This window comes from Lithobates pipiens, unplaced genomic scaffold, assembly GCF_037356315.1.
Source record: "Lithobates pipiens isolate NorthernLeopardFrog02 unplaced genomic scaffold, aLitPip1_a1.2 Scaffold_3, whole genome shotgun sequence".
NCBI classification, from domain to species: Eukaryota; Metazoa; Chordata; class Amphibia; order Anura; family Ranidae; genus Lithobates; species Lithobates pipiens.
Genome location: NW_027507790.1, coordinates 7,642,578 through 7,669,619, shown reverse-complemented (window position 1 = coordinate 7,669,619; position 27,042 = coordinate 7,642,578). Strand labels below are relative to the sequence as shown.

The 27,042-nt window shown below is 44.8% G+C and overlaps 1 protein-coding gene across 7 annotated transcripts in view; it reads left to right on the top strand.

Moving 5' to 3' along the window:
• The window catches only part of MTMR3 (myotubularin related protein 3), a 150,476-nt gene that overhangs the window by 81,123 nt on the left and 42,311 nt on the right, over positions 1-27,042 (top strand). For all 7 annotated transcript variants that reach the window (XM_077461210.1, XM_077461213.1, XM_077461212.1 and 4 more), the window contains exons 7-9: positions 1,977-2,143; positions 5,631-5,727; positions 25,124-25,237. In XM_077461210.1, coding sequence (XP_077317336.1) covers positions 1,977-2,143; positions 5,631-5,727; positions 25,124-25,237 — 378 coding nt within the window. The remainder of the gene's footprint in view (positions 1-1,976; positions 2,144-5,630; positions 5,728-25,123; positions 25,238-27,042) is intronic.

Sequence of the window (27,042 nt, the reverse complement as noted above, 5' to 3'; positions counted from 1 at the left end):
GGATTTGGACACTGTCTGCTCTATCAAAGTGTTAAGGCTAGGCATCTTGCATTGTGTTGACGAAGACCAACTTAATATACGTTCACTCTGACACTGTTTAAAAAAAAAAAAAAAATTGCAGACAGTCATGACACGCCTGCTTCTGAGAAACAGCTAAAAGGTAGAAAAAAAATATATTATAATTTTGAGTAAATGGGAGCACATAGCAGATTTATGGTGGGGGTTTTTCAAATTTGACTGCAGAAGTGCAAATCTTCTTTAAAACAATGTAGACATTAAATGATAGCCATCTAAAAGTGATGTAATGTTAGCAGACACCCCTTGTGGAGGATTGTCAAGGGGGTTTGGGGCTGTCCATGTCCTTTTTTATTTTTTTTGCCTGCTCCAGTTAAGCAAATTGGCTGTTAACAGCCAGCAATAGCTTGCTGACTGAACAGTCCTCTCTCCTATTGTAACGATATTTAGGTTAGGAAAGTGATAGTATTAAAGCAATGCTGCAGAGCCTGATTGGATCATAGTACTGTGACCCTTTTCCTTTCAGTTGTGAATGCTGTACCTCAAGTGACTACAGGAGGCTCATATCAAGATGGATTACTAAAAGTGGTTGTAAAGGCTGATGATATTTTACTTTCATGCATTCTTCTATGCATGAAGGGTAAAAACTTTCTGTGTGTTGCTCCCCCCCACAGCACCATCTAATAGTCACCTGATCTCCCTCTAGATTCAGCGATGTGCACAAGCATTTCGGCTGGTTCAGGACACCCTCTCCTCTTTGGCTGAGACGTCAGTGGGAGCCATTGCTGTCCCCACTGCTGTCCATCACAGGCAGTGAGTCAATAAATGTGGGGGGGGGGGGGCGCCACAGCTCTGTGTCTTGTGAACGCATAAAACAGGGCTCAGGAGTGAGGTTGCACTAGTGTCCCCATAGCAAGCTGCTTGCTATTGGGGGTACTGGTCAAGAGGTAGGAGCCAGAAGGCACAGTCAGGGGACCAGAGAAGAGGATCAGGGCTGCTCTGTGCAAAACAATTACACAACAGGTAACTATAACACGTTTATCTTTTTAATTTATTTTAAAAGCCTAACTGTTAATAAAACTTTAGGTTTATGAAAAATATATGTTGATTTTATACTTTTTAAAGAATAAATCATTGGGTGTGGTTTTAGATAGAGATATAGAAATGAAGTCTACTCCTGCTGATCTTCTGAAAATGCCAGTTGTTTGGCTGTTATGCGGACCCTTTAGATTTCATACTCTGGATCACTTGGGTGACGCAAGTGTGCAAGATCTGGAAAGTTAAAGTGATTCTAAAGCTAAAATATGTGTTTTTTTTATTATTTTTTTTTTATAACAAACACTTACCTGCTCTGTGCATTGGTGGTGTAGAGAGCAACCCTGGTTCTCTGTCTCTCTGGTCCCTTCCCCTGCTTGCAGTGGGGGCATTCGTGTGTGCTCACTCCCGAGCCAGCTCTGTGCGTCCATGGACATGCAGCATGGCTCAGCCCTACCCCCTGCTTTCTGCTGTTCGATGTGATTGACGGCAGCAGGAGCCAATGACTCCAGCTGCTGTTTGTCCAGTGAGGAGAAAGAGTTGCTGCTCTTGTGCACATCGCTGGATTGAGATCAGACTCGGGTAAGTATTTGGGGGGGGGGGGTGGGGGCTGGCTGCATGCAGAAGGTTTTTAACCTTAATGCATATAATAATGCATTGGGTAAAGAAAAAAAAAAACACCTGCCTTTTTAGACTCACTTTAAATTCTGAAGTTTTTACCTGCATACTTGTCCTGGTTTAGTTAATGGAAGCACAGCCGCAAAAGAATGTGACAACCAGGCATCTTGCATTTTTAGAATGAAAAGTTAACAGTGAAATCCTCTGTTGCCCTCAGGAAGGTTTCATGTAAGAATGTTACCAAGCATATTTTTGTAGTACACTAACCCTTTGAAAGAGATGACAAGTCAGGTATTGTTTGTTTCCAGGTGTCAGTTCTCCAACTTTGAGCAGGTCCAAGAATGGCAAAAGCGTCTCAATGCAGCCTTACGTCCTCCAAGTCGCATAGAGGATCTGTTCTCCTTTGCTTATCATGCCTGGTGCATGGAGGTTTATGCTAGTGAGAAAGAACAGCATGGAGACTTGTGTCGCCCAGGTGTGTTTATTAATTCTCCAATATCCACTACCCTTGAGTTCTTAATACCAACATTATGTCGGTAACCGACACCAGCCCATTTATTTGTGGTGCAGTCGATGCAGTTTGACATGGTAAGGGGATGTGTTATAACCTTTTAAAGCCGTTTGCATAACAAATAAAGGATGTTTGTGTGATGAGTTTTTTTACTTTTTGTGTGCGCTTAGAAATGTAAAGGCTTTTATGTACACAGTGCTTCAATCTGCCATGCTGCTTGGGAAGCTTGAGCATTGTTGATTGGAACACCATGCACGAAGTGTGTCGGACCTCTAGAGACTTAAATGGCTGTGAGAGCAGAGGTCTGGCTCTCCAATGTGCAGCTTTTACAGTTCTCAGCAAATGCACATAGTTAAAGTAATGACATGTTGCTTTTAAAGACAACTGTAGTTGAGCATGATTTTACATCTACACAAACCACATACAACCCTAATGCATTGTGCAGAAAAACTATAACCCTTTCTGTGTGTGAACAGCTGGAGTTGTTACTCATTAAGGTCCTGGGAATGGGCACAGCCACACCATGCCACTCCATAGTGAACTATAGAAAATAATAAATATATATATAATATATCTGTGATTTATATCATATAAAATACACACACACACACATATTATACAACACTTTTTTGTTTTTATCGTGAGCTGAACTCAAAGATTTTTCTATGTACACAAGGCCTGTTTCGCTCAAACATTGTTCACAAATTTGTCTAAATCTGTGTTAGGGTCCTTTCACACGGGGCGGATCAGTTCTGATCCGCCCCGTGGATGTCCGTTTGCTCAGCGGGGATCACTCCGCCGATCCCCGCTGAGCAGGGAGATGACAGGTCTGTCTCCGCACACTGTGCAGGGACGGACCTGTCACAGCGCCGCTCTCCCCTATGGGAGATCGGATGACGACGGACCGCAGTGCCCGTCGTCATCCGATCCGATCCGCAGACGGATGGAAAAATAGCTTTTTCCTCCGTCACACTTTTTCGGATCGGAGCGGGTCGGATGTCAGCGGACATGTCACCGCTGACATCCGACGCTCCATAGAGCTCTATGGAGCACCCGTTCAGGTCCGCCTGAAAAACTGACAGGCGGGCCTGAACGGAACGTTAGTGTGAAAGGGGCCTTACTGAGAACTTCTCCTTTGCTGAGCTATGCTACACCTGTGAGGTGGATGATTATGCGGATGCCGCGTGATTATTGCACAGGCCTTAGGCTGGCCTTAATAAAAGGCCACTCTAAAATGTGCAGTTTTATCACACAGCACAATGCCACAGATGTCGCTAGTTTTGAGGGAGCGTGCATTTGGCAGAAAGTCGTAGATCTTTGAGTCCAGTTAATGATATAGGGCCAAACACAAGTGTTTTATAATTTTGCTCTGTGTATGTATATGTTTTTATGCTGGCTTATGCATACTGTCAGTTATAAAAACTGCTATGAAGCAATGAAAATCGAATGCCTCTGTACATATGAGCCATTAAGAGAAGCACTTATTTTGTATAAGCGCTTTTTTGTATACATTCTGTGCAATAAAGCGGTTGCTATTTTCTAATCTGCATCAACATAAAGACATTCTGCAAAGTTGAGCCTCATTAAAATGGTGGTCCTGGGAAGGCAGCAACCCAACAGAAAATGTTACTGCTTATAAGAGTTTTGTTTTTATTATATATGAAGACTTGTTGCATTTTGGTCTAACTTTTCTTTGGTACAACTTTTTATGTGTCCAAATCTTAAAAGAATAAGTACACTTTTAACACGACACCCTTGGCCTCCCTGCCCATGGTTGATACAGCGTGTTCTCCTTCAGTGCTCCCAGTAGTCTTTAAAAACCTTGTACATCCTCTGGGCTCAACCATCGAGTAATGTTCATGTCTAACTTTAGCGCCACACATAAATCATGTAAAGCCCTTATTCGCCTTTGCAGGATTTCTAAGGCCCACTGGGAGTGCCTAGCAACAGGCTCGATGTTAAAAGCAATTTATATTATTATTGAGCCATTTCTCCAATCATTCACAGTTGTAAGAAGCATTTCAAGGCAGATGTTGGTGTTTATCATTTCAAACATCATTGTCAGCATCCATCTAAAATGACAGCTCATTTATCTTGACAAAAATTCCAAATCTCTCCCTGCACTTCTACTGCCAGCCAAATACTGCGCCAAACCCGTGCAGGTCAGGCAGTGTCAATATCCTCTTCTGCGTATCTGAAGTAATATAGATTTTTATTGACCTTTTTGCTGTGGAGTGCTCGATGGGGTATCTGACAATTTAAAGGTGCTGTTGTCTTTTTAAAACTCAGAATAGCAGAACTTGGGTAATTTTTTTTTTTTTGCCACCTGTCTCATTGGGGAGATTCCCCTTCACTTCCTCCCCCATAGCTAAAACAGGAAGTGAGGGGAAATCCCTGAATCAGGGAGTTTATTTGGGTCCCCATAGGAAAGTTCCCCTCTATTACGGTTCTGGGACAACCCAATATTTGGGATTTTTTTTTTTTTTTTACTTTTAATGACAATGGTACACGGAGTTAATCTCCATAACAGGCAGGGGTAGCAATAAAAACCTGACCGGTATTCTAATCCATCTCCACTCTGTCCAAAACAAATAGTTTTGCCTTTGGTTATACTTTAATAGGCTTCACCTTATCGGTCTTTATAGCTGTGCTTTTTAGAATAGCTTTTTCTTTTTTTCATCTGCTAATCCTTTAAACCAGTGGTCATCAACCCTGTGCTCAGGGCTCACTAACAGGCCAGGTTTTATGTATTACCTTGGGGAGATGCAGAATAGTGCAGTCACTGAGCAGCAAATTGTATCACCTGAGATGTATTTGTTATCTTGCAAACCTGGCCTGTTAGTGGGCCCTGAGGACAGGGTGGATGAACGCTGCTTTAAAACACATCCTGTTTTAGGGTGGCTACACTCACTCACTGTACTTTATGAAGGGAGCCATGGTTGTCACCCTAGACTGCTCTTCTGATCTGAACTACAAACCAATCTTTCTTTCTTTACATTGACTGAAGGAGTTTGTAGTTTACAGAAGATGGCTTAGAAGGGGGATTACATTATTTTTAATGTTGAATTCAGCTCACAGGAAGTTATAAAGACGCAGGTAAAATTAACAGGTTTTCTGAACTTGCTGAAAATGTCCTGCGAGATTAAAATGAATGCAGCCATCACATCTAAAGGCTGCAATATGACATTTGTTTAGGACTAGATCATCTAAGGCTGGTTCCAAATCTTGATAGTGCTGTAAAAAAAGGACATAATACACCTGTAAAATTGTCAGGAAGAGATTAGTTGTATTTAGGAGGGTTACTGGATGGGAGGATAGTAACTACAATTTTTTGTTTTTAGTTCTGTAAATAGAGCTTGTGAAAAACATTTGAATTGTTTCAGTTGTTTTGGTCTCTGTAGTGGAAAAAGATATAGATGATATATATTTTTGTGTAATTTTATTATTGCAGGTGACCACGTAATCTCGCGCTTTAAGAATGAAGTGGAACGGATGGGCTTTGACATGGACATTGCTTGGAGAATTTCCAATATCAATGAGAAATTCAGGTACATAAATTAAATTATATATATATATATATATATATATATATATATATATATATATATATATATATATATATATATATATATATATATATATATATATATATATATATATATATATATATATATATATATATATTCAAACTTGATTAAAAAAAAATAATGCTCTTTAGCAAACCTACTTTCCACATTAATAATTATGCTACTAAAATTAGTGTGTGCTGTAAATTACTTCCAGCATGGTTCCTGTTTCTTCTTGCTGGAGGCTGGCATTTTTCTGAATCCCAGAGCCCCTGAACTACCGTAAATCCTTAAAAAAAAAAAAAGGAACTAGACCCATCGATTTAAGTTACAAAATGGTTACATTCCTCGGATGTCGGTAATGTTAACGGTCACATTTGCATGTGTCCTCAAACTATCAAATGGCTGGTGTCGTAACTGATCACGTGTAGCACCATGGCAGTTGAAAATCAAACAGAAGCAGCTTCCTTGGCTGTAAAGGATAGAGTTTAATTCCGCTTTGGTATGTCAGCAGAGCTGCCTCTACAAATTTGGCACATTGCTTAAAACAGAGCCACTGAGTGTGCAGAGCAGGGTGAGACTGTGTATTACTGGATTTTATGGTATAGACCAATGTTTCTCAACTCCAGTCCTCAAGGTGCCTCAACAGGTCATGTTTTCAGGCTTTCCATTATTTTGCACAGGTGATATCAGTTCCACTGCCTTAGTAATTTCCACAGCAGTTTTATCTGAGGGAAATCCTGAAAACATGACCTGTTGGGGGGCACCTTGAGGACTGGAGTTGAGACATTGGTATAGACATTTTTTTAATGCTATACCTGCAAAAGGGGCTAGCCTGAAGTGATCTAGAAGGGCTTTATTTTCTGTTTTTAAAGTTCCACTTTAACTAGCAAAATTGTTATAAAAGCAATTATTTATATTTTGTACTCTATGCAGGACTTTGTACATTCCACAGTACAATCCTAGACTGCATATGCTTTGCTTGCCTCTTTTACTTTGTAGCGATAGGCATGCACCACTATAAACTGGCCCACAACAATTTGGACAACGTATGTGGCCTAAAAGAATAGCATGGCCATAGAAAAAAACTTGATGGGTGTTGGTCTGCTATGCCTTCTGTAGAGAAAACCTAGTTTTATCTCATAGTTAACTGTCTATGAGGTGTTTGACATTCACTTTTGTTGGAAAAGCACATACATTTAGGTATTCTGCAAATTCTACTTTTACTTCTGTATTTGCAATCAGTATTCAAGTAGGCAATCAATTACTTGAATTGAAAATAATTGATAGTTTTGTACTTTATTTCCCTCCTGTAGTAGGCAGATCATTGAGAAACTGAGACCCCTTGTATGATGCCACTTGGCTCCTACCTTACCTGTTTTTAGTGATTTTTAAGGCGATGGGTTACTTGACTGTTGCCATACTGCCATGTACCACCTTTTCTAAGTGATGACATTGGGTACCCACCTCCTGACAGGCACAGTGCAATCTTACTAGCACAGTAGATTAAATGAGGAAGTGGCTTTCTTTACTATTTCACATTAATTGCTACGTACACCTCCTCTGCACGTGTTCATTTATGCAGAGGCACTTTACTTTTTTCATTCTGTTTGACTTTCCTTTTGACTTGTTCAGCAGAATCAGAGGGGACATGTACAGTTTTCTGCCATCTATTGTCTGTTGCAACCCTTAGAAGGAAATTTGTATCTCCAGGCCCTCTTTTTCATCAAGACCTTGTAGCTATATTGCTTGTCCCTACTTTAATCAAGATCTCCACTGTGTGGGCTTGTTACTGTGCAGCATATTTGTCAAATTCCATTCTGTTGGGTCTTGCTCCCCTGTCCCAGCAGAGTACAAACTTTCTATTGGAATGAATGAAAATTGGGGCACGCATACATGGGAGAAGCAGGAACCAACAGTGAGGATTTTCTAAAAGAGGCTATGGCATGCAGGCCTTGCAGTAAAGATTTCTGCAGACCCAAAGGCAAGGGAGTATGGTGCTCGTCAGTCATGTTAGAGGGAGGGTATCAGAACCTACTGAGTGCACCTACACTTCAAATACAAGGGCTTTGTATTTCAGTAATTTAATATAAGGTAAGGCATTCTTTCATCCGCGTAGAGGTTCCATTATATATAGTAGAAATTGTGGTCAGGGAAATTTTCTGTAGTCTGACAGGGAGGGCAGACCTCCGTGGTTGGATATTTTAGTGCAATCCTCTCAATCGGCTCAAACTTGATGTTGGAAAAACATTGGATTTCTGGCAGACTTACCGTTATCTTTTGAGGCATTTTTTAAAAGATAAAATATTGAAAAATGCCCGTATAATACATAGAAGCCTTCAAGGTATATAGACGTGATTATTTTAGTTTCTTAGCGCCCTTCCTTGACGCAAACTATACCTCCGACTATTTGTGTGCAATTTAAAAAAACTTTATAGTAAATAAAAATTCACTTTCTTGTCCATTGAGTGACACAAGAGGCCACAGCAAGTAATCTGTCAGGTTATACTGCTGCCTACAGGAGGATTGGACAGTGGCAAGCAAAAAAATAAAATAAAATTATAGGCCCAGGCACCCTTATCCACCAAGCATGCCTTCAGATTTTTTGTTTCTGATGTCCTTTCCTCAGATTTGCTGGTAAAAGTGTAACCATTGCTAGTTAGCTTTTTCTTTTGAGTTTTATTTAAGTTCTTTTCTTTAATCAAGATTCCTCACTAAACTACTTCTAGCCAGCCTCTATCTGGATCTATAAAAATGGGGTTCCCTCGTGCCATCAAAGTGAAAAATATCTGAATGTGGTATGTCGGTTAGATTGCTGCTAGACCTAAAGTGTATACCATGCACTTGAACAACAATAAAAAAGTGATCAGTGCAAACTATATACCAAATATTACTACAAAGATGGAAAATCCTTGTTATGTATTCTACTCAGTATTTTGCACAGCAGCTAATCGCATGCACAGTGAATTATTTATGTAGGTTGCACAGTAGCAGTTTTGCACAGCAGCTAAACAATTGCATGCACAGCAGCAATTTGCATTAGGATTCACCAATAGTATTGATTGATTTATTGCACTTTATCTATGAAGTAGAATACATATCAAACAAGGATTTTCCATCTTTGTAGTAATATTTGGTATATAGTTTGCGTTGATCACCTTTTTTATTTATTCTCTATCTGGATCGGTCTTTCCTCAGCCTAGTTTTGGAATGCTGTATTTGTACCCTGCTGGACTGAACATTGCAGGGCCAGCCTGAAAATGATTGAGTGCATTCAGGACCCCCTTTTTAATAAAAAGTTAGCTGTGGAGCACTTTCCAGGTCTAGAGCCCATTGGCATTGCCACAGAGCTTGCCCAGTGTCTGAAGGCTCACTGCCTGAGTAGGGCAGTCAGCCTGAGCAACGGGAGCTACCTTGTTTACACCACTGAGTGCCTTTTTGAATTTCCATTTACTGCCAGTTTTACTGTGTAAGATGTCAACATTTAGGAATTGAGTGCTGTCATATGCTGAGTGAGGGTCTAGTCTGCACACTCCTCACTTGAGAAATCCTTTTCCCTTGGGGCATGTAAAGTCAATAGTGGTACCTGATATCCTTCAATATCTTTTCTGTCCTCAAGCGGGAATGTCTGGTCAGCTGGGACCAACCTTGACTTTTCTTTACCCTTTCAGGATTTTTGAATCCACTTCCTCAAGGGACAGCTTGTATTTTGCGGCTTTGTTAGCTACAGCCTGATCCTCATCTTGGTCTGAGTCTGAGGATTCAGGCCAAACTAACGCAGGGCTCTGCTCGCTGACTCTACGGGGCTCCCCGGAGCTGGATGTTGTAGGGCCTGGTGAAGAGGGAATCGCAGCTGCACTACTGGTGGAAGCAGACATGTTTACATCTGGGATGAACTCCGAGATTTAAAGGTTGACACCATCTCCTCTTTAACCACTTAACAACCGCCCTATAGCCGAATGACGGCTACAGGGCGGTTTCTTAACTCTGGGAGGCCGTCATATGACGTCCTCCCAGAATTCCGCTCTCACGCACCCCCTGGGGTGCGCACTCGAGAGCATTCGTGACCGCCGGGTCCTGTGCATCACGGATCACGGTAAACGGCCGCTCATAGCGGCCGTTTACCACGTGATCGCTCTGTCCTCCCTCCCCCCTCTCTGTACCGATCGGAACAGCGGAGGGGGAAGAGATCGGTGTCGGCAGCGATGTGGGCTGCATCTGCAGTGCTCACATCGCTGCTCACCGAAAATTAACCCCTCATTACCCTGCCATGCTCTGCAATGCTCTGCAACACCCGCCAACACTCTGCAATGCTCTGCAACACCTGCCAATACCCTGCAACACTCTGCAATGCTCTGCAACACCCACCAATAGCCTGCGATGCTCTGCAACGCAATACTCTGCAACGCCATACTCTGAGATACCCTGCAATACCCAGCCATAGACACCCGCCCCCCGCCGCCCTCCGGTGCTTCTACCGACTCGCCAATACGATCAAATCCAGAATCCTTTTTTTTTTTTTTTTTTTTTTTTTTTTTTTTTTTTCAGGCTTCCCAGCCTAGAGGTGAGATGCGGGGTCTTATTGACCCCATATCTCACTGTAAAGAGGACCTGTCATGCCATATTCCTATTAAAAAGGGATGTTTACATTCCTTGTAATAGGAATAAAAGTGATCAAAAAATTTATTTTTGGGGAAAAAAATGTCAAACTAAAATAAAGTAAAATGAACAATAAATTGTTTTTTTTTTTTTTTTTTTTTTTTTAAAGCGCCCCTGTCCCCATGTGCTCGCATGCAGAAGCGAACGCATACGTAAGTCCCACCCACATATGAAAACTGTGTCCAAACCACACATGTGAGGTATCGCTGTGAACGTTAGAGCGAGAGCAATAATTCTAGCCCTAGACCTCCTCTGTAACTCAAAACATATAGCCAGTAAAAAAAAATTAAATCGTCGCCTATGGGGATTTTTAAGTAGCGACGTTTGGCGCCATTCCACGAGCCTGTGCAATTTTGAAGAGTGACATGTTGGGTATCTATTTACTCAGCGTAACTTCATCTTTCACATTATGCAAAAATTGGGCTAACTTTACTGTGTGTTTTTTTTTTTTTTTTTTTTTTTTTTTTTTTTTTTGCACAAAACTTTTTTTTTTTTTGAAAAATTGCTGCGCAAATACCGTGCGAGATAAAAAGTTGCAACGACCACCATTGTATTCTCCAGGGTCTTTGCTAAAAAAAACATATATAATGTTTTGGGATTCTATGTAATTTTCTAGCAAATAAATGATGATTTTTACATGTAGGAGAGAAATGTCAGAATTGTCCTGGGTGCTCCAGAACGCCTGATGATGCTCCCTGCATTCTGGGCCTCTGTATGTGGCCACACTGTGTAAAAGTCTCACACATGTGGTATCGCCGTACTCGGGAGTAATGGCAGAATGTGTTTTGGGGTGTAATTTGTGGTATGCATATGCTGTGTGAGAAATAAACTGATAATATGACAATTTTGTGAAAAAAGTAAAAAAAATCTTGATTTTGCAAAGAATTGTGGGAAAAAATTACAACTTCAAAAAACTCATCATGCCTCTTACTAAATACCTTGGAATGTCTTCTTTCCAAAAAGGGGTCATTTGGGGGGTATTTGTACTTTTTCTGGCATGTTAGGGTCTCAAGAATTGAAATAGGCCGTCAGTACTTCAGGTGTGATCGATTTTCAGATATTGGCACCATAGCTTGTGGACTCTAACTTTCACAGAGACCAAATAATATCCACCAATTTGTACTTATTTTTACCAAAGATATGTAGTAGTATAAATTTTGTCCAAAATTTATGAAGAAAAAATTACTAATCTAATAAATAAATTTTATAACAGAAACAAAGAAAAATTCATTTTTTTACAGAATTTTCTGTATTTTTTCTTTTATAGCACAGAAAATAAAAAACCGAGCGGTGATTAACCACTTGCCGACCGCCGCACGACGATATACGTCGGCAGAATGGCACGGGCAGGCATATGGGCGTATATATAAGTCCCTGCCTGCCCGCGGGTGGGGGGCCCGATCGGGCCCCCCCCCGGTGCCTGCGGCGGTCGGCATTCCTTCGAGAGCGATCCGGGATGAGGGGGCGGCCATTCATTCATGGCCACCCCCTCGCGATCGCTCTCGACGAATGGAAATCCCCGGTGACATCACTTCCTCTCCTGTAATGTAAACACAGGAGAGGAAGTGATGTATTCTCTCCTCCGTGTCGGTATTTTTCGTTCCGACACGGAGGAGAGCGGATCGGTGAGTTGCACCAACACTCTACACACACAGTAGAACATGCCAGGCACACTCACACCCCCCCTTTACCCCCCGATCACCCCCCCAATTACCCCGGCCCCCCAGTCACAGTGACACCAATGTCATTTTTTTTTTTTTTTTTTTGCATTGGTGTCATTTGTGACTGTAATAACTGTTAGGGCAGTTAGAGTTAGCCCCCTTTAGTTCTAATGTGCCCCCCTAACCCCCCCCCAATAAAGGTTTAACCCCGTGATCACCCCCCGTCGCCAGTGTCACTAAGGCTGGGTTCACATTGCAGCGGTTTATGAGAACGAATGTGATTCGCACCGCACTGCAGTGCAAATCACATCCGATCTCTGTGCGATTCGAGTTCAGCCATTCGCCGCACCCGCCACACCCGCCGCAAATTCGCACGGGACCCTTTTTTTGGTCCGCAGCAGAATCGGATCGCATGGGTGTTCACACCATGCGATCCGAGTTTGCAGATCGCACTGCGATATGCGAACTGATCTGGGGGTGTCAGTAACATTTCACTGACACTCCCAGCAGTTCGCATAGGGCAGTGTGAACTGCCGCCAGGAGGCATGCGATGCGGGAACCCGCCGCGCATTCGTGGCGTTCCCGCATCGCTCCAGTGTGAACCCAGCCTAATAAGCGATCGTTTTTCTGATCGCTGTATTAGTGTCACAGGTGACGCTAGTTAGGCAGGTAGGTATTTAGGTTCGCCGCAGCTTTTTATAGCGCCAGGGACCCCCATATACTACCGCATAAAGCCCCCTGATTGCCCCCTAGTTAACCCTTTCACCAGTGATCACCAACTGTTACAGGTGACGCTGGTTGGTTAGTTATTTTTTTATAGTTTCAGGGCACCCGCCATTTATTACCTAGTCTCACTAGTGTACCCCTAAATTTAGGGGTGTCTACTTTCCAAAATGGGGTCATTTGGGGGGGTTTGTGCCATCTTGGCATTTTATGGCCTTCAAAACTGTAACGCCCTTAGAAAGCCTGAAGGCGGTGCTTGGTTTTCGGGGCCCCGTACGCGGCTAGGCTCCCAAAAAGTCCCACATATGTGGTATCCCCGTACTCAGGAGAAGCAGCAGAATTTATTTTGGGGTGTCATTTCACATACGCCCATAGCATGTGTGAGCAATATATCATTTAGTGACAACTTTGTGTAAAAAAAAAAAAAAAATTTTTTTTTTGTCATTATTCAATCGCTTGAGGCAAAAAAATAAAATATTCAATGGGCTCAACATGCCTCTTATCAATTTCCTTAGGGGGTCTACTTTCCAAAATGGGGTCATTTGGGGGGGTTTTGTACTGCCCTGCCATTTTAGCACCTCAAGAAATGAGATAGGGTCCTTTCACACGGGGCGGATCAGTTCTGATCCGCCCCGTGGATGTCCGTTTGCTCAGCGGGGATCACTCCGCCGATCCCCGCTGAGCAGGGAGATGACAGGTCTGTCTCCGCACACTGTGCAGGGACGGACCTGTCACAGCGCCGCTCTCCCCTATGGGAGATCGGATGACGACGGACCGCAGTGCCCGTCGTCACCCGATCCGATCCGCAGACGGATGGAAAAATAGCTTTTTCCTCCGTCACACTTTTTCGGATCGGAGCGGGTCGGATGTCAGCGGACATGTCACCGCTGACATCCGACGCTCCATAGAGCTCTATGGAGCACCCGTTCAGGTCCGCCTGAAAAACTGACAGGCGGGCCTGAACGGGACGTTAGTGTGAAAGGGGCCATAGGCAGTCGTAAACTAAAAGCTGCGTAAATTCCAGAAAACGTACCTTAGTTTGTAGATGTGACAACTTTTGCGCAAACCAATAAATATACAATTATTGACTTTTTTTTTTTACCAAAGACATGTGGCTGAATACATTTTGGCCTAAATGTATGACTAAAATTGAGTTTATTGGATTTTTCTAATAACAAAAAGTAGAAAATATCATTTTTTTTCAAAATTTGCGGTCTTTTTACGTTTATATCGCAAAAAATAAAAATCGCAGAGGCAATCAAATACCATCAAAAGAAAGCTCTATTTGTGGGAAGAAAAGGACGCAAATTTTGTTTGGGTACAACATTGCATGACCGCGCAATTACCAGTTAAAGCAGCGCAGTGCCAAAGTGTAAAAAGACCTCTGGTCATTTACCAGCAAAATGGTCCGGTCTGAAAGTGGTTAAATACCACCAAAAGAAAGCTCCATTTGTGTGAAAAAAAGGACAAAAATTTCATATAGGTCCAGTGTTGCATGACTGAGTAATTGTCATTCAAAATGTGAGAGCACCGAAAGCTGAAAATTGGTCTGGTTATTAAGGGTGTTTAAGTGCCCAGTGGTCAAGTGGTTAAAGGAGATAAGGAATTTAGCCAAAGGAGAGTCTGCCTCTTATATTAGTAAGCCTGCAATACACTGCCTGCATAAGGCTTTGTTAGAGCCTGAGGATAACCTGTTCCCACAGGGCCTGACTTGTCTTCCCTTGGAGCCTCCTTAGCCTGCAAATTAAAAATTGATGATCTTGGCATCAAACCTTTACCTCTTTAACCACTACAATACAGGGCACTTTCACCCCCTTCCTTCCCAGCCCAATTTTCACCTTTCATCACTCTCGCACTTTCAATGACAATTGCGCGGTCATGCTACACTGTACCCAAATGAAATTTTTATCATTTTGTTTGCACAAATCGAGCTTTATTTTGGTGGTATTTATTCACGACTCCGTTTTTTTTATTTTTTGCGATATAGACGCAAAAAAAGTGGAAATTTGGGGGAAAAAAACACTTTTTTCTATTTTAAAAGAAATCCAATAAAATCTAATTTTGTCATAAATTTAAGCCAAAATGTATTCTGCTACATGTTTTTGTTTAAAAAAAATTCCGCTAAGTGTATAATAATTGGTTTGTGTGATCATGGACATGTGTACGCAAATGATCATGTACATATGTGTGCAGATAATCATTGGAACATGTGATTTTAGTGGGACATATGTGGGGGACATGTGTTTTTTTTTTTATTATTTATTTGGGGACATTTGTGGTGACGTGTATTGTGGTGACGTGTGGTTACACTGTAGGTTTATACTAGATTGGTGATCAGTTAGTAAAAAGCTGTAAAAACAGCTCATACTCACTGATCACCAGCCGGCTGCGGCGATCTGCTCTCCACTCCTCAGTGACGACTTCCGTGTGAGGAGAGCAGAGCCAATTGCCTAGCAACCGGCTGTTTGTTTACATCACATGACGGCCATGATTGGACACGGCCGTAATGTGATCAGGAGGGCCAATCACAGAGCCCAACTGCCGATCCGAGATGCGCCGTGTCCGGGTGACACGAGCACATCGGGATCGCGCCGCTGCACGGGCATGCGCGTGATCCCCCCTCCTTCTGAAGGATGTTCCTGAACGTCCTCTCAGAAGTGGAGAGCTCCCACCCGGCCGTATATGTACATTGGCTGGGTGGGAAGTGGTTAAACACCTGCGCTGTAACCACCACTACTGCATATTCCCGGAACAGTGAGGTATCCACCGTCATGGAGTATACAAGTCCCAGCCCTACAACTACCAACATGTAAAAACCACAGTACAGGGCTTGCCCAGCAGCCTACCTGGGTTTGGCTGGTGCCTGCATCTGCCAGTGTCCTGGGGATTCGCCTCCATGGTCCCCACATTCTGCTCCGGATCCTGCCACTAGTCCGGTATTGCTGGACACTGGTTGGGATTAGTAGGCCCAGCCTGGGCTTTTCCCCTCATCCTTGCACCCTAGAGACCCAGAAACTGGAAGTCTTGGTGCACAGTGATGACACGGTTCCACCAGAAATGGTGCAAATGGGGTCTCCGCCCCCCACCACAATCGCAACAAGGAGCTGAGATGGACGAATCCACATCGCCCCCCGGTGTATCTGGTCTGCTCTTGTTGTGCTGGACGGTACCTGAGCCCAAAGAAAAACCGCAAGACTTCATTGGAGCCGACGGATAGGACCCAGTCCCCATGTGCAGTCTCCGCTCCCTTCAGGCAGCCCCTGAGAGATGAAGTCCCTCCCTCTCCTTGTTCCTCAGCAACATGTTCCTCCGGAGGAAACGCAAATGACTGACCAGGGACCTGAGGGACTGCCTTTTGAACTGTGGCAATGTGGTTCCTGTGGCGATGGGAGGGACTCCATCTCAAGGGCTGTCCTGGAAGCCTACTGGAAAAGGAGTTGCTGGTCAGTCTAACTCCTTTATAACAGTGCAAGTTTGCTGTCCCCTCCAAATAACAAAAGTGAGTACACCCCTAAGTGCAATGTCCAAATTTGGCCCAAAGTGTCAATATTTTGTGTGGCCACCATTATTTTCTAGCACTGCCTTTTAACCTTCTTACTCATGGAGTTCACCAGAGCTTCACAGGTTGACACTGGAGTCCTCTTCCACTCCTCCAAGACCTTTTGCTCCTCCACCTTCTATTTGAGGATGCCCCACAGATGCTCAGTAGGGTTTAGGTCTGGAGATATGCTTGGCCAGTCCATCACCTTTACCCTCGGCTTCCTTAGCAAGGTGGTGGTGGTCTTGGAGGTGTTTGGGGTCGTTATGTGGCCCAGTCTCTGAAGGGGGGGGGGGGGGGGATCGTGCTCTGTTTCAGTATGTCACAGTAATGTTGGCATTCATGGTTCCCTTAATGAACTGTAGCTCCCCTGTGTCAGCAGCACTCATGCTGCCCCAGACCATGATGCTCCCACCACCATGCTTGACTGTAGGCAAGACGCATTTGTCTTTGTACTCCTCACCTGGTTACTGCCACACATGCTGGACACCATCTGAATCAAATGTTTCTTGGTTTGACCACAGGACATGGTTCCAGTAGTCCATGTGCTTAGTCTGCTTGTCTTCAGCAAATGGTTTGCAGGCTTTCTTGTGCATCATCTTTAGAAGAGTTTTCCTTCTGGGACAACAGACATGCAGACCAATTTGATGCAGTGTGCGGCGTATGATCTGAGCACTGACAGGCTGACCCCCCCGCCACCACCACCACTTCAACCTCTGCAACAATGCTGCAGCACTCTTATGTCTTTTTCCCAAAGACAACCTCTGTATATGACGCTGAACAGGTGCACTCAACTTCTTTGGTCAACCATGGCGAGGCTTGTTCTGAGTGAAACCTGACCTGCTAAACTGCTGTATGATCTTGGGTACCATGCTGCAACTACATTTCTCTTTTATATTCACCGACCGACACAGCTCCTCTCTGTAACTAAATGGGTTGTGTAGCCTGCCATTAGGAGAACTAGAATTTGTTACACAATACACAGAACTTTTAATCCCGCCCCAGGGGGGCAGACCCTGTGCTATCAACCCTCCTCACTGCTCCCAGCAGCTTCTGTTTTTTATTTTGCCTAGTAAGGAGACTGACCTAGGAACCCTGCGGGCCCTCTCTGTCCATGTTTTTGCTGCAGGTTTGATGCTTTTTGCACAAGATAGAAGATCCCAGGATCTTTCATCTATCAACTGCCGGATGGGTGACAGGCTGGTTAATGATATCCTTGTAGTCTCCCCAGTCCGGACATCGATCGTGAGCAGGTCGCAGCTAAGGCTTGGCAGGCCACAACATGCCTCAGCTCCAGAGGTGGTCGTGAGCGTCAATGCTCCGGGTTATACATATGACCAGGCTACTGCTGTCTGGATCACAGTATACCGGGCCAACAGCTACCCTGTAACTGTACAGGAGTAGGTCTGTGATGGAATGTCTCCCAGCTCTTCGGGACGGCTCTCCCTGCCTCGGGGGGGGGGTGGGCATTCCCTGGGGGGGGTCGATTCGGGGGGCCACCTCACCTCCCTATCTTCTCTCCCAAGTCCCTATCACACCTCCTTCCCCTCACTGAGGGGGGTGGCTGCATGCGCTGCGGGCAGTGTGTGTGGGTGGGTTCGCTGGTTTCTCACCTGTTGGGGCTCTGTGCGGCTGGCGTTGGTCTTGGGCCCGGTCTGGGGGGTCCCAAAAGTGTTTGTGGAGGTTGTTCTGGCTGTAGGCAGGCAGCACGTTTTCTAGTTTTGTTCTGTCACCGCATGACTCTTTCGGCGGCCATCTTGGATGTGGGAAAGCCTGTATTCCCCTGGTGAGCTTCAGCAGCCATCTTCTTTAGGATCTCCTATTTAGTTACATTGGCGGCCATTTTATTGAAGCCTGAGCGCTCTTTTAGCCTCTAGTTCTCTTGTGGCAGCATTACATGTGCTCTCGCTTGCTGTTTTCTGTGCCCACTGTGTGTACAGGACGCTGGATGGCTCCTTGTTGAACGCTGAAGCAAGCTCTGCAGAACGTTTCACCGCTGTTATAAGCAGCTGCTGCTGACAGTTTTCTCCTCTCTGCAACTGGGAACCTCCTAGAGACTACAGGCACTACATGCCCCAGGGTGGTGAGTCTAGCGCTAAGTAACCCCCCCCCCCCCCCTCGTGGCGGCAGCAGGAGGGTGGGACCTTCACTGCCCTAAGTCCCCTTGCAGGTGGCAGACAGGCTAGGGTCAGCATGGCTTCAGAAACTGGTGTTCCCCCGAAATCCAGGCTATAGCAACCGAGTCACCTGCAGTTGGCACAGTGCGCATGGACACCACCGGTGGTCCTTGACTCCTATGTTGCTAAGATATAGAGGTGGCAAGAAAAGGTGCATGTAAGAGGTCCCTGCCCCCTGTCCGTCCGTCCGTCCGTCCTCTGGGGAGAGCTCTGATGCCGACTCGGCCCTGCTGCGGCTGGAGACCCCTGCTCTGACCTATCAGACGTGGCTGACCAGGACCATTCGAACAGTGAGGATGATTTCCCATCCGGGCGCGACAAGGCGCTTGTTGGAGCACTTATCACAGCTGTGTGTGATGCCCTGAAGATTCAGGAGCCAGCGGATGCCTCTGCTGATGTACCGGTAGCTTTTGGGTCCCGCAAGCCAGCACGTTCATCTAAGGTGTTGCCGTATTTGACTTGTTTTGACAAATTCATCTACAGGGAATGGGGTCGCCCGCAACGGACTTTTTCGGTCCCCAAAAATTTGACGGTGCGTTACCCCTTTGAAGAAAGCCTTCTCAAAAAGTGGTCGGCTTCTCCGGTCATGGACCCCCCAGTATCTAGGTTAAATAAAGTAACCATGATCCCGGTTGAGGGGACTCCTGCATTCAAGGATCCCACGGACAGGAAGGCCGAAGCAGTGGCTCGTTCCTTGTTTATGGTTGTACTGGCATCCACGTGACCTGTACTGGCATCCGCACTGGTGTCGCAGACACTGACTGAGTGGGCACAACTTTTGCACCACGAATTGGGAGAGCAAAACACCTCCCCTGTCTGCCTGGAACTAGCAGACCAACTAGTGCATGGCCTTAAGTACATTTGTGACGCGGCCCTGGATACTCTCCCTCTGCTGTCCAGGGCCTCAGTGTCAGCCATGGTGCTGAGGCGCCTCATTTGGCTGAAATGCTGGTGTGCTGACCAGGCATCTAAGAAGGCCCTGACGGATCTTCCCTTCCTTGGCGAACGGCTCTTTGGAGCCTCGTTGGATGTCATTATTAAAAATGGCACGGGTGGTAAGAGTACACTACTCCCACAGGCCAGGAAGGCTAAGGAGCCACGCCGCAGGCAAGGGCCCTCCTTTTCCGCTCACAATCGGCTTTTTCGTCCGCCCAGTGCTTCGGCAAAACGCCCCCAGCCCGAGAGGATGCCCACGGACGGTCAGAAGCATCCCTGGAACCGCAAGCCTGCGAACAAAACTGCTACCACATGAAGGTTTGCCCCCACCCATGTCTCAGGTGGGGGGTCGTCTTTGGGAGTTTGCAGCCCGTTAGACCTCCCAGTTATCAGACCAATGGGTCTTTCCCTCCAGCATGCGCATGTCCCCAGTTCGCCGGAAGGCCCTGTTAGGGGCGGTGAGGGACTTGTTGAATCGGGGTGATTGTACCGGTTCCGGAATCGGAACGCTTCAGGGGTTCTACTCAATCTTTGTGGTTCCAAGAAGGAAGGGGCACGTCCAATATTGGACCCAAAAGCCCTAAATCACTTTGTAAAAGTGCAGAGGTTCAGAATGGAATCAGTTCGCTCAGTAGTCGCTGCACTCCATCAAGGGGACTTCCTGGCATCCTTGGACATTCAGGATGCCTACCTGCACATACCCATATGCCTTCGGCATCAAAAGTTTCTACGTTTGGCAGTCAAGGAAGCCCACTACCAGATTGTGGCGCTTCCTTTTGGCCTGGCATCAGCCCCCCGAGTCTTTACCAAAGTACTGGCTCCAGTATTGGCGTTGTTGAGAACGCGGGATCGCGATCGTGGGTTACCTAGATGATCTCCTCCTGAGAGCTTCTTCCGCCTCAGAGTTGGGGGAGGATGTGACGATCACCTTGCAGACCCTGCAAGCGTTTGGGTGGCTGTTGAACCTAAACAAGTCGGTGGTGGTACTGGTCTGGAGTACCTGGGGTTATTATGGACTCCAGGGAAGCGAGGGATTTTCTCCCCTCGGACAAATTGCTGACTCTCAGATCTGCGGTCAAACTACTGATGAACCGCAAGTGGTCATCACTCCGCTTTTGCATGCGAGTGCTGGGGCTCATGGTAGCCTCTTTCGAGGCAGTACCTTATGCCCAGTTCCACACCAGAGTCCTGCAGAAGGAGATCTTAACAACGATCAATCTGCTCGAATTGAGAGCGATCAGGCTGTGCCTCCACACATGGTGGACGTGTCTTAAGGGTGTCCGACCAGGATACAGTCGGACAATGCCACGGCTGTGGCGTACATAAATCATCAAGGGGGAACAAGAAGCTCAGCCGCTGCTCGGGAGGTCGCTCACAAACTTCGGTGGGCAGAAAGACACGTTCCTGCCCTGTTGGCCATTTACATCCCGGGGGTGGAAAATTGGCAGGCGGACTTTCTGAGTCGACAGATGCTGGACCCAGGAGAATGAGCATTGCATCCAGAGATATTCAGGCTGCTGTGCCTGAAATGGGGCATAACAGATGTGGATCTTTTGGCCTCCTGGCTCAATCTGAAAGGTACAGAGTTTCGTGTCCAGGACAAGGGATCCGTGGGCAGACACGTCAGACGCGCTGGTGGCTCTGTGGGATCAGTACCAGATGATCTACGCCTTTCCTCTGCTGAAACTGTTGCCACGTCTGCTTCGCAGATTGGAGGCCGATGGGATTCCAGTAATCCTGATTGTCCCAGATTAGCATCAGCGGGCCTGGTACGCAGACCTGGTGCACCTGGTGGCAGATGCTCCCTGGCGACTGCCGTTGAGAGAGGATCTCCTATCTCAAGCTCCAATCCTTCACCCTGCTTTACCATCACTGGCTTTAATGGCCTGGCTATTGCAAGCCAGGTATTGAGGAACCGGTGTCTGCCGGACTCGGTGATTCCAACTATGCTGAGGGCGCAAAAACCTTCTTCCAGGAAGATATACCATCATACTTGGAAGGCCTACATCTCCATGTGTGAGGAGAAAGGGTGGCATCCGCGCGCCTTCTCTATATCCAGGATCCTGCTTTTTCTTCAGCAAGGTGTAGACCAGAGGTTGGCATTGAGCACCATCAAGGGGCAGATTTTTTTATTTTTTATTTTCTCCCAGACATCCCTGGCATCTCACTCATTAGTGAGTACCTTTGTGCAGGGGGTGCGATATGTAGTCCCTCTGGTGCATCCTTCATTACCTCCGTGGGATTTGAACCTGGTGTTGTGGGCGCTTCAGAAGCTGCCGTTTGAGAATATCAGGGAGATTCCTCTGACCCTTTCACAGAAGGTGGTCTTTCTAGTGGCCATCACATCGGCCAGGAGGGTTTCAGAACTGGTGACCTTGTCCTGCAAGTTGCCTTATCTGGTCATCCACATGGATAAGGTGGTGTTGTGTCCGCAACCATCCTTTCTACCAAAGGTGGTTTTCGGCCTTTCATATCAATGAGGACGTTGTATTGCCAACATTGTGTCCTAAGCCGAAGCACCCCCAAAGAGGTGGCCCTTCACGCTCCAGGTGTGGTTAGGGCTCTGAAGGTATACTTGTCTGCCACAGCTTCCTTTCGGAAGTCAGACTCGCTGTTTGTTTCGGTGGCTGGTCCTAAGAAGGGCATGGCTGTCTCGTCAGCCACCATTTCCAGGTTGATCAGACAGATTGTAGTCCAAGCCTACGCATTGAAAGGGCAGGTTCCTGCCTTTCCAGTCACGGCCCACTCTACAAGAGCAATCGGAACGTCTTGGGCCTTTCCGACACCAAGCGTCTGTCACTCAGGTGTGTAAGGCGGCGACCTGGTCGTCTGTCCATACGTTTACCAAGTTCTACAAGGTAGACGTCAGTGCATCGGCTGATGCCTGTTTTGGCCGAAAAGTTTTGCAGGCGGCCATGTAGTTGCAATTTAATTTTTTTACGGGTTTTTCAATAAAAACGCAGTACTGTTTTGGTTAATGCACTGTTGCATTACTTCCGCAATGTTGCGGTCTTGGGGTTCACTCCTGTTGAGGATACCCGGTTATGTAGTGGGGTTTTTCCACACACTGCTGTTTTTTTTGTGGGTTTAGTTTCACTAGTTCCCACTTGCCACGGTGGATGAAGTTTTTATGCTGTTTTTCCCACCCCTCGTTTGCCACTGCTTGGGGACATCCCATTTAGTTAGAAAGGAGCTGTGTCAGTCGGTGAATATAAGAGAAAATAGGATTTTTTGTACTCATCGTAAAATCCTTTTCTCTGTAATTCACCGACCGACACAGCACCCTACCCTCCTTTTTTTTTTTTTCTACGTTCTACTTACTGCTTGTTGACGTACTGAAGCTGCTAGGAGCAGTGTGAAGCGTTGATAGCACGGCGCCCGCCCCCCTGGGGCTGGACTAAAGTTCTGTGTATTGTGTAACAATTTTGCCTAGTTTCTCCTAATGGCAGGCTATACAACCCATTTAGTTAGAGAGCTGTGTCGATCAGTGAATTACAGACAAAAGGATTTTACGGTGAGTACAAAAAATCCTATTTTTTTTTTTTTTCTGAAAAATAGTTTTCTGTATATATTTTTCTAATTTTATTTCACCAACTAAGGGCTCCTTCACATGGGTGTGTCCATGTACGGAGCCCGCTCTGCTCAGCGGGGCATCGCTCTGTCGTTCCCTGCTGAGCAGGAATATGACAGGCCTGTCTCTGCACACTGCAGTGACGTACCTGTCAGAGCGCCGCTCTCCCCTATGGGGGATCTGATGAGGACGTGCCACAGAGTCATCGCCCAATCCGATCCTCAGACTGATGGAAAAGTAGGTTTTTTTCCCCCGTCACACTTTTTTGGATCAGAGCGGGTCTGATGTCACCGCTGAAATCCGACGCTCCATAGAGGTCTATGGAGAGTCCATTTAGGTCCGCCTAAAAAAAAAAAACTGACAGGCCGACCTGAACGGATTGTTCGTGTGAAAGAGGCCTTAGACTATTGTGTTCTGATCCATCACATGTAATTCAGATTAAAAAAAATAAATTAACTAAAGGATGGAATTTAACAAAATATGTAAAAAGGCAAGGAGTGAATACTTTTGCAAGGCACTGTATATTGCATAAGACCTGCTTTGATGGTGACTTTCAGCTCATCTGCCTTGTTTGTTCTGGCGTCTTAACTTCCTCTTGACAATACCCCACAGATTCTCTATTGGGTCTAGGTCAGGCGAGTTTGCTGGCCAATCAAGTACAGTGATGCCATTAGACCAGATATTGATACTTTTGGCAGTCTGGGCAGGTGCCAAGTCCTGCTGAAAAATTTAAATCTGCATCTCCATAAAGCTTGTCAGCAGAGGAAAGCTAAAAGTGCTCTAGCATTTCCAGGTAGAGGGCTGAGCTGACTTTGGACTTGATAAAACACAGTGGGCCAACACCAGTAGATGACACGGCTCCTCAAACCATCATGGACTGTGGAAACTTCACACTGAACCTCATGCAACTCTGTGCCTCTCCACTCTTTCTCAAGACTCTGGGACATTGATTTCCAAATTGAAATGAAAAATTTTCCACAGTCAGTGATGCAGTCGCGTTGATGCAGTTATTTATGCAAAAGGAGTCTCGCCCAAGTATTGAGTGCATACTATACTGCACATGGACATACTTTTCAGTAAGCCAACATTTCTGTAATAAAAATGTGGTGTTTTTTTTTTTTTTTTTCCTTTTATAGGTCTTATGTAATCTAGTTTTGAGATACTGAATTTTGGGTTTTCACTAGCTGTAATCCTTAAATTTAAAATAAAAAATGCTTGAAATGTATATCACTCTGTGTATAATGCATCTATATGAAGAGTTTCACTTTTTGAATTGAACTACTTAAATTTACGTTTTAATGATATTCTATGTTTGATATATATGTATGTTTGTATACATATAGTGTGTGTGTGTGTGTGTGTGTATATATAGATATAGATATAGATATAGATATAGTTTTAGTATGTGTGTGTGTGTATACTAAGTCTTCTGCAAAGACTTCTTTCCCGTGATGGATGGTGCTCTCCCTGGGCGTTCCAGACTGTAGATTCAATCAAGGGTGAAGAGAAGTACAACATAGATTTCAAAACTCTCTATCCCCCCTCACCGCCGCCTTCTCTAGTCTTCTCCAAGACTTTTAGAACTGCAGAACACACACAACTTTTGTTTGTTCCAAGGATTAGTTGTTTTCTAGTACCTCCTAAAGCAGGGGTGGGTTGTCAAACTGAATTTCATTGCGGGTCGCATCTGCATTATGATTGCCCTCAAAGGACTGGTTGTGTCTGTAAGACTAGATGTTCAGAAAAACCCATTAACCCTTACATCAGATGTCAAGACCACTGTGACCGACGTCGGATGTCATGACCACTGACTAAGAGGGGATAGCCTTTGCATTGGAAAGATCCTCTTGCTTCCTCCTGAAATTGCCTGATGAGATAAAGATAACAAAAAACTGTCATTGCTTATAACCCTACCCTAATCTATCAAAAATGTACATAGTTTTGGCTTTAGATATGCTTTAAAGTTCATGACCCGAGTCAGGAAAATATCGCTGATTCATAAGTAAACTTCATTGTGTTTACAGATTAAATAGAAGAGGGTTTGTTCTTTAATGACCTAATGCCTAAAGCTAGACCTGACTGTTTCTCATTCTGTTTACCCTTTCTCTCATAGATTATGTGCAAGTTATCCACAAGAGCTGATAGTCCCAGCAGCTATAACAGACAAGGAATTGGAGAGTGTTGCTAGCTTTCGCTCTTGGAAACGCATTCCTGCAGTGGTGTACAGGTAAAGCTAAAGTGTGATTTACTAACAATCAATGCCCACAGGACTATGCAGTAACTTGGTGGCAAAGTTAAAGAATGAACTTCATTTTTAAACAGTTTTTCTCACCACATGGATGACCATATGTAGTATGATTTGTGTGGAAATCGGTGGAGCTGATGCAGTTGATCGGGTAGGTTGGTAGCTAATTAAGAAGTAAAAAAAAATACCTGTTGCATTCTGTAAATTCTCTTTTCTCAATAAAGAAGAGATATTGGAACTACATTTTTCACCTGTCTTCAGGATTGGTATCAGATCTGTGACAGAGCTATGGCTAGCCCTAACGTTATCAAGATCAGTAAAAATTTAATTTTCATATGGCTAAGAAATTAAAAAGGGGAAAAGCTGGGCATAGATAGGATTTTAGTGGGTGCAGCATGGCTAACTTTCAATCCATATGACCCTGCTTGTTTGACAGAAGTTGGCTGTTACTTTTGTCGAGCGGGCTTGTTGACTGCTTGATTTTCTGTGATAAGCCTTAAGGCTAGCCAAACGTTGCACAATTTTCTTGTACAGTTTTTCATAAGATTTACCAAAACCATATACTGTAATGTGAGGTAAAACCTAAACACTTTCAATTTGCACTACGTAGTTAATGGTAAAGCTAAAGGAACTGAATAATAAAGTTAACTGCAGGGATTCCTCCACCTTTCAGACACTGATTAGTGCTAGAGTCAATGGGCAAAATAAAGATTGCCAACAGTCCAGTTTGACAGAAGTCAGTTGTTAAATTTGACTTCTTTCGAGTCTGAACAGCCATAGATGAATCAAAATTCAGCTGGTCCCCGATGGACCAGCAAATTTTGATCCATCTATGGCCAGCTTATGTGTTTATGTGCATTTTTGGGTTTATAGCTTCTGGCTTTTTGGTCTATGAAGCTGCTATAGTAGTCTGTGCTCCCTGGTCTGTATAGGCTAGACCTGTCGCCATCTACACTGATATAGGTTCACGTCAGCCCCCCCTAAAGTTATAGACTTGAACAATGCATATTTTATACATGCAAATTTTGTTTATACCCTGAATAGACTTTTATATGCCACATTACAAAAGAGGCAGTCAGTGTGGCAGCAGTTGATATTCTTGGAAGTTCCTAAATTAAATCGGTGTGGACTGAGGTTCAAGGCCTCACTTCATTTCAGGATCTTAGATAAACTTCTCTTTATGGGAAATCCTTTATATTATGGAATTGTCATGGTATTGTAATTTCTACAGACGTTTACAGGGATAGAATGACCTACTTGTTGAATTGTTGAATTATTGAAAAGGCACTATGGAGAGACACATGGTCTTGTTTCTGGGAGACACAATTCAGGGACCAAGATAAAACTATCTCTGCATACCCACAAATAGAAGTGGTAAGATCACACGACCCCCAAGTTTTAATATCAGATCTAGTCCAACTTGCTACACACTAAACTGGGTTAAAACTCCACTAACTTTTAGGAATAAATTGCAGACCCTACTAACCACCATGTCTAAAGGGGATTCGAATGATCTATGCTCCTCAAATGTTTTCATCTGGCCACCCCAACTGTATACATACCATAACAATCTCCAAGGAAATGTCATGCACCTCATTTGGGGTTGTATATTATATCTGTCTTTTTTTGGCAGTAAAAGGTTACTGTGCTCACCACCTTCTACAACTGCCTCTTCCCTTGGCACCTGGCATTTATTTGGTATACTAGATGAAAAACCTTGGTCACACCATAGTAGAATATTGTTGCAAGGAACTTTGTTTATGGTTCTCGGGGTCATCCTCCCCTAC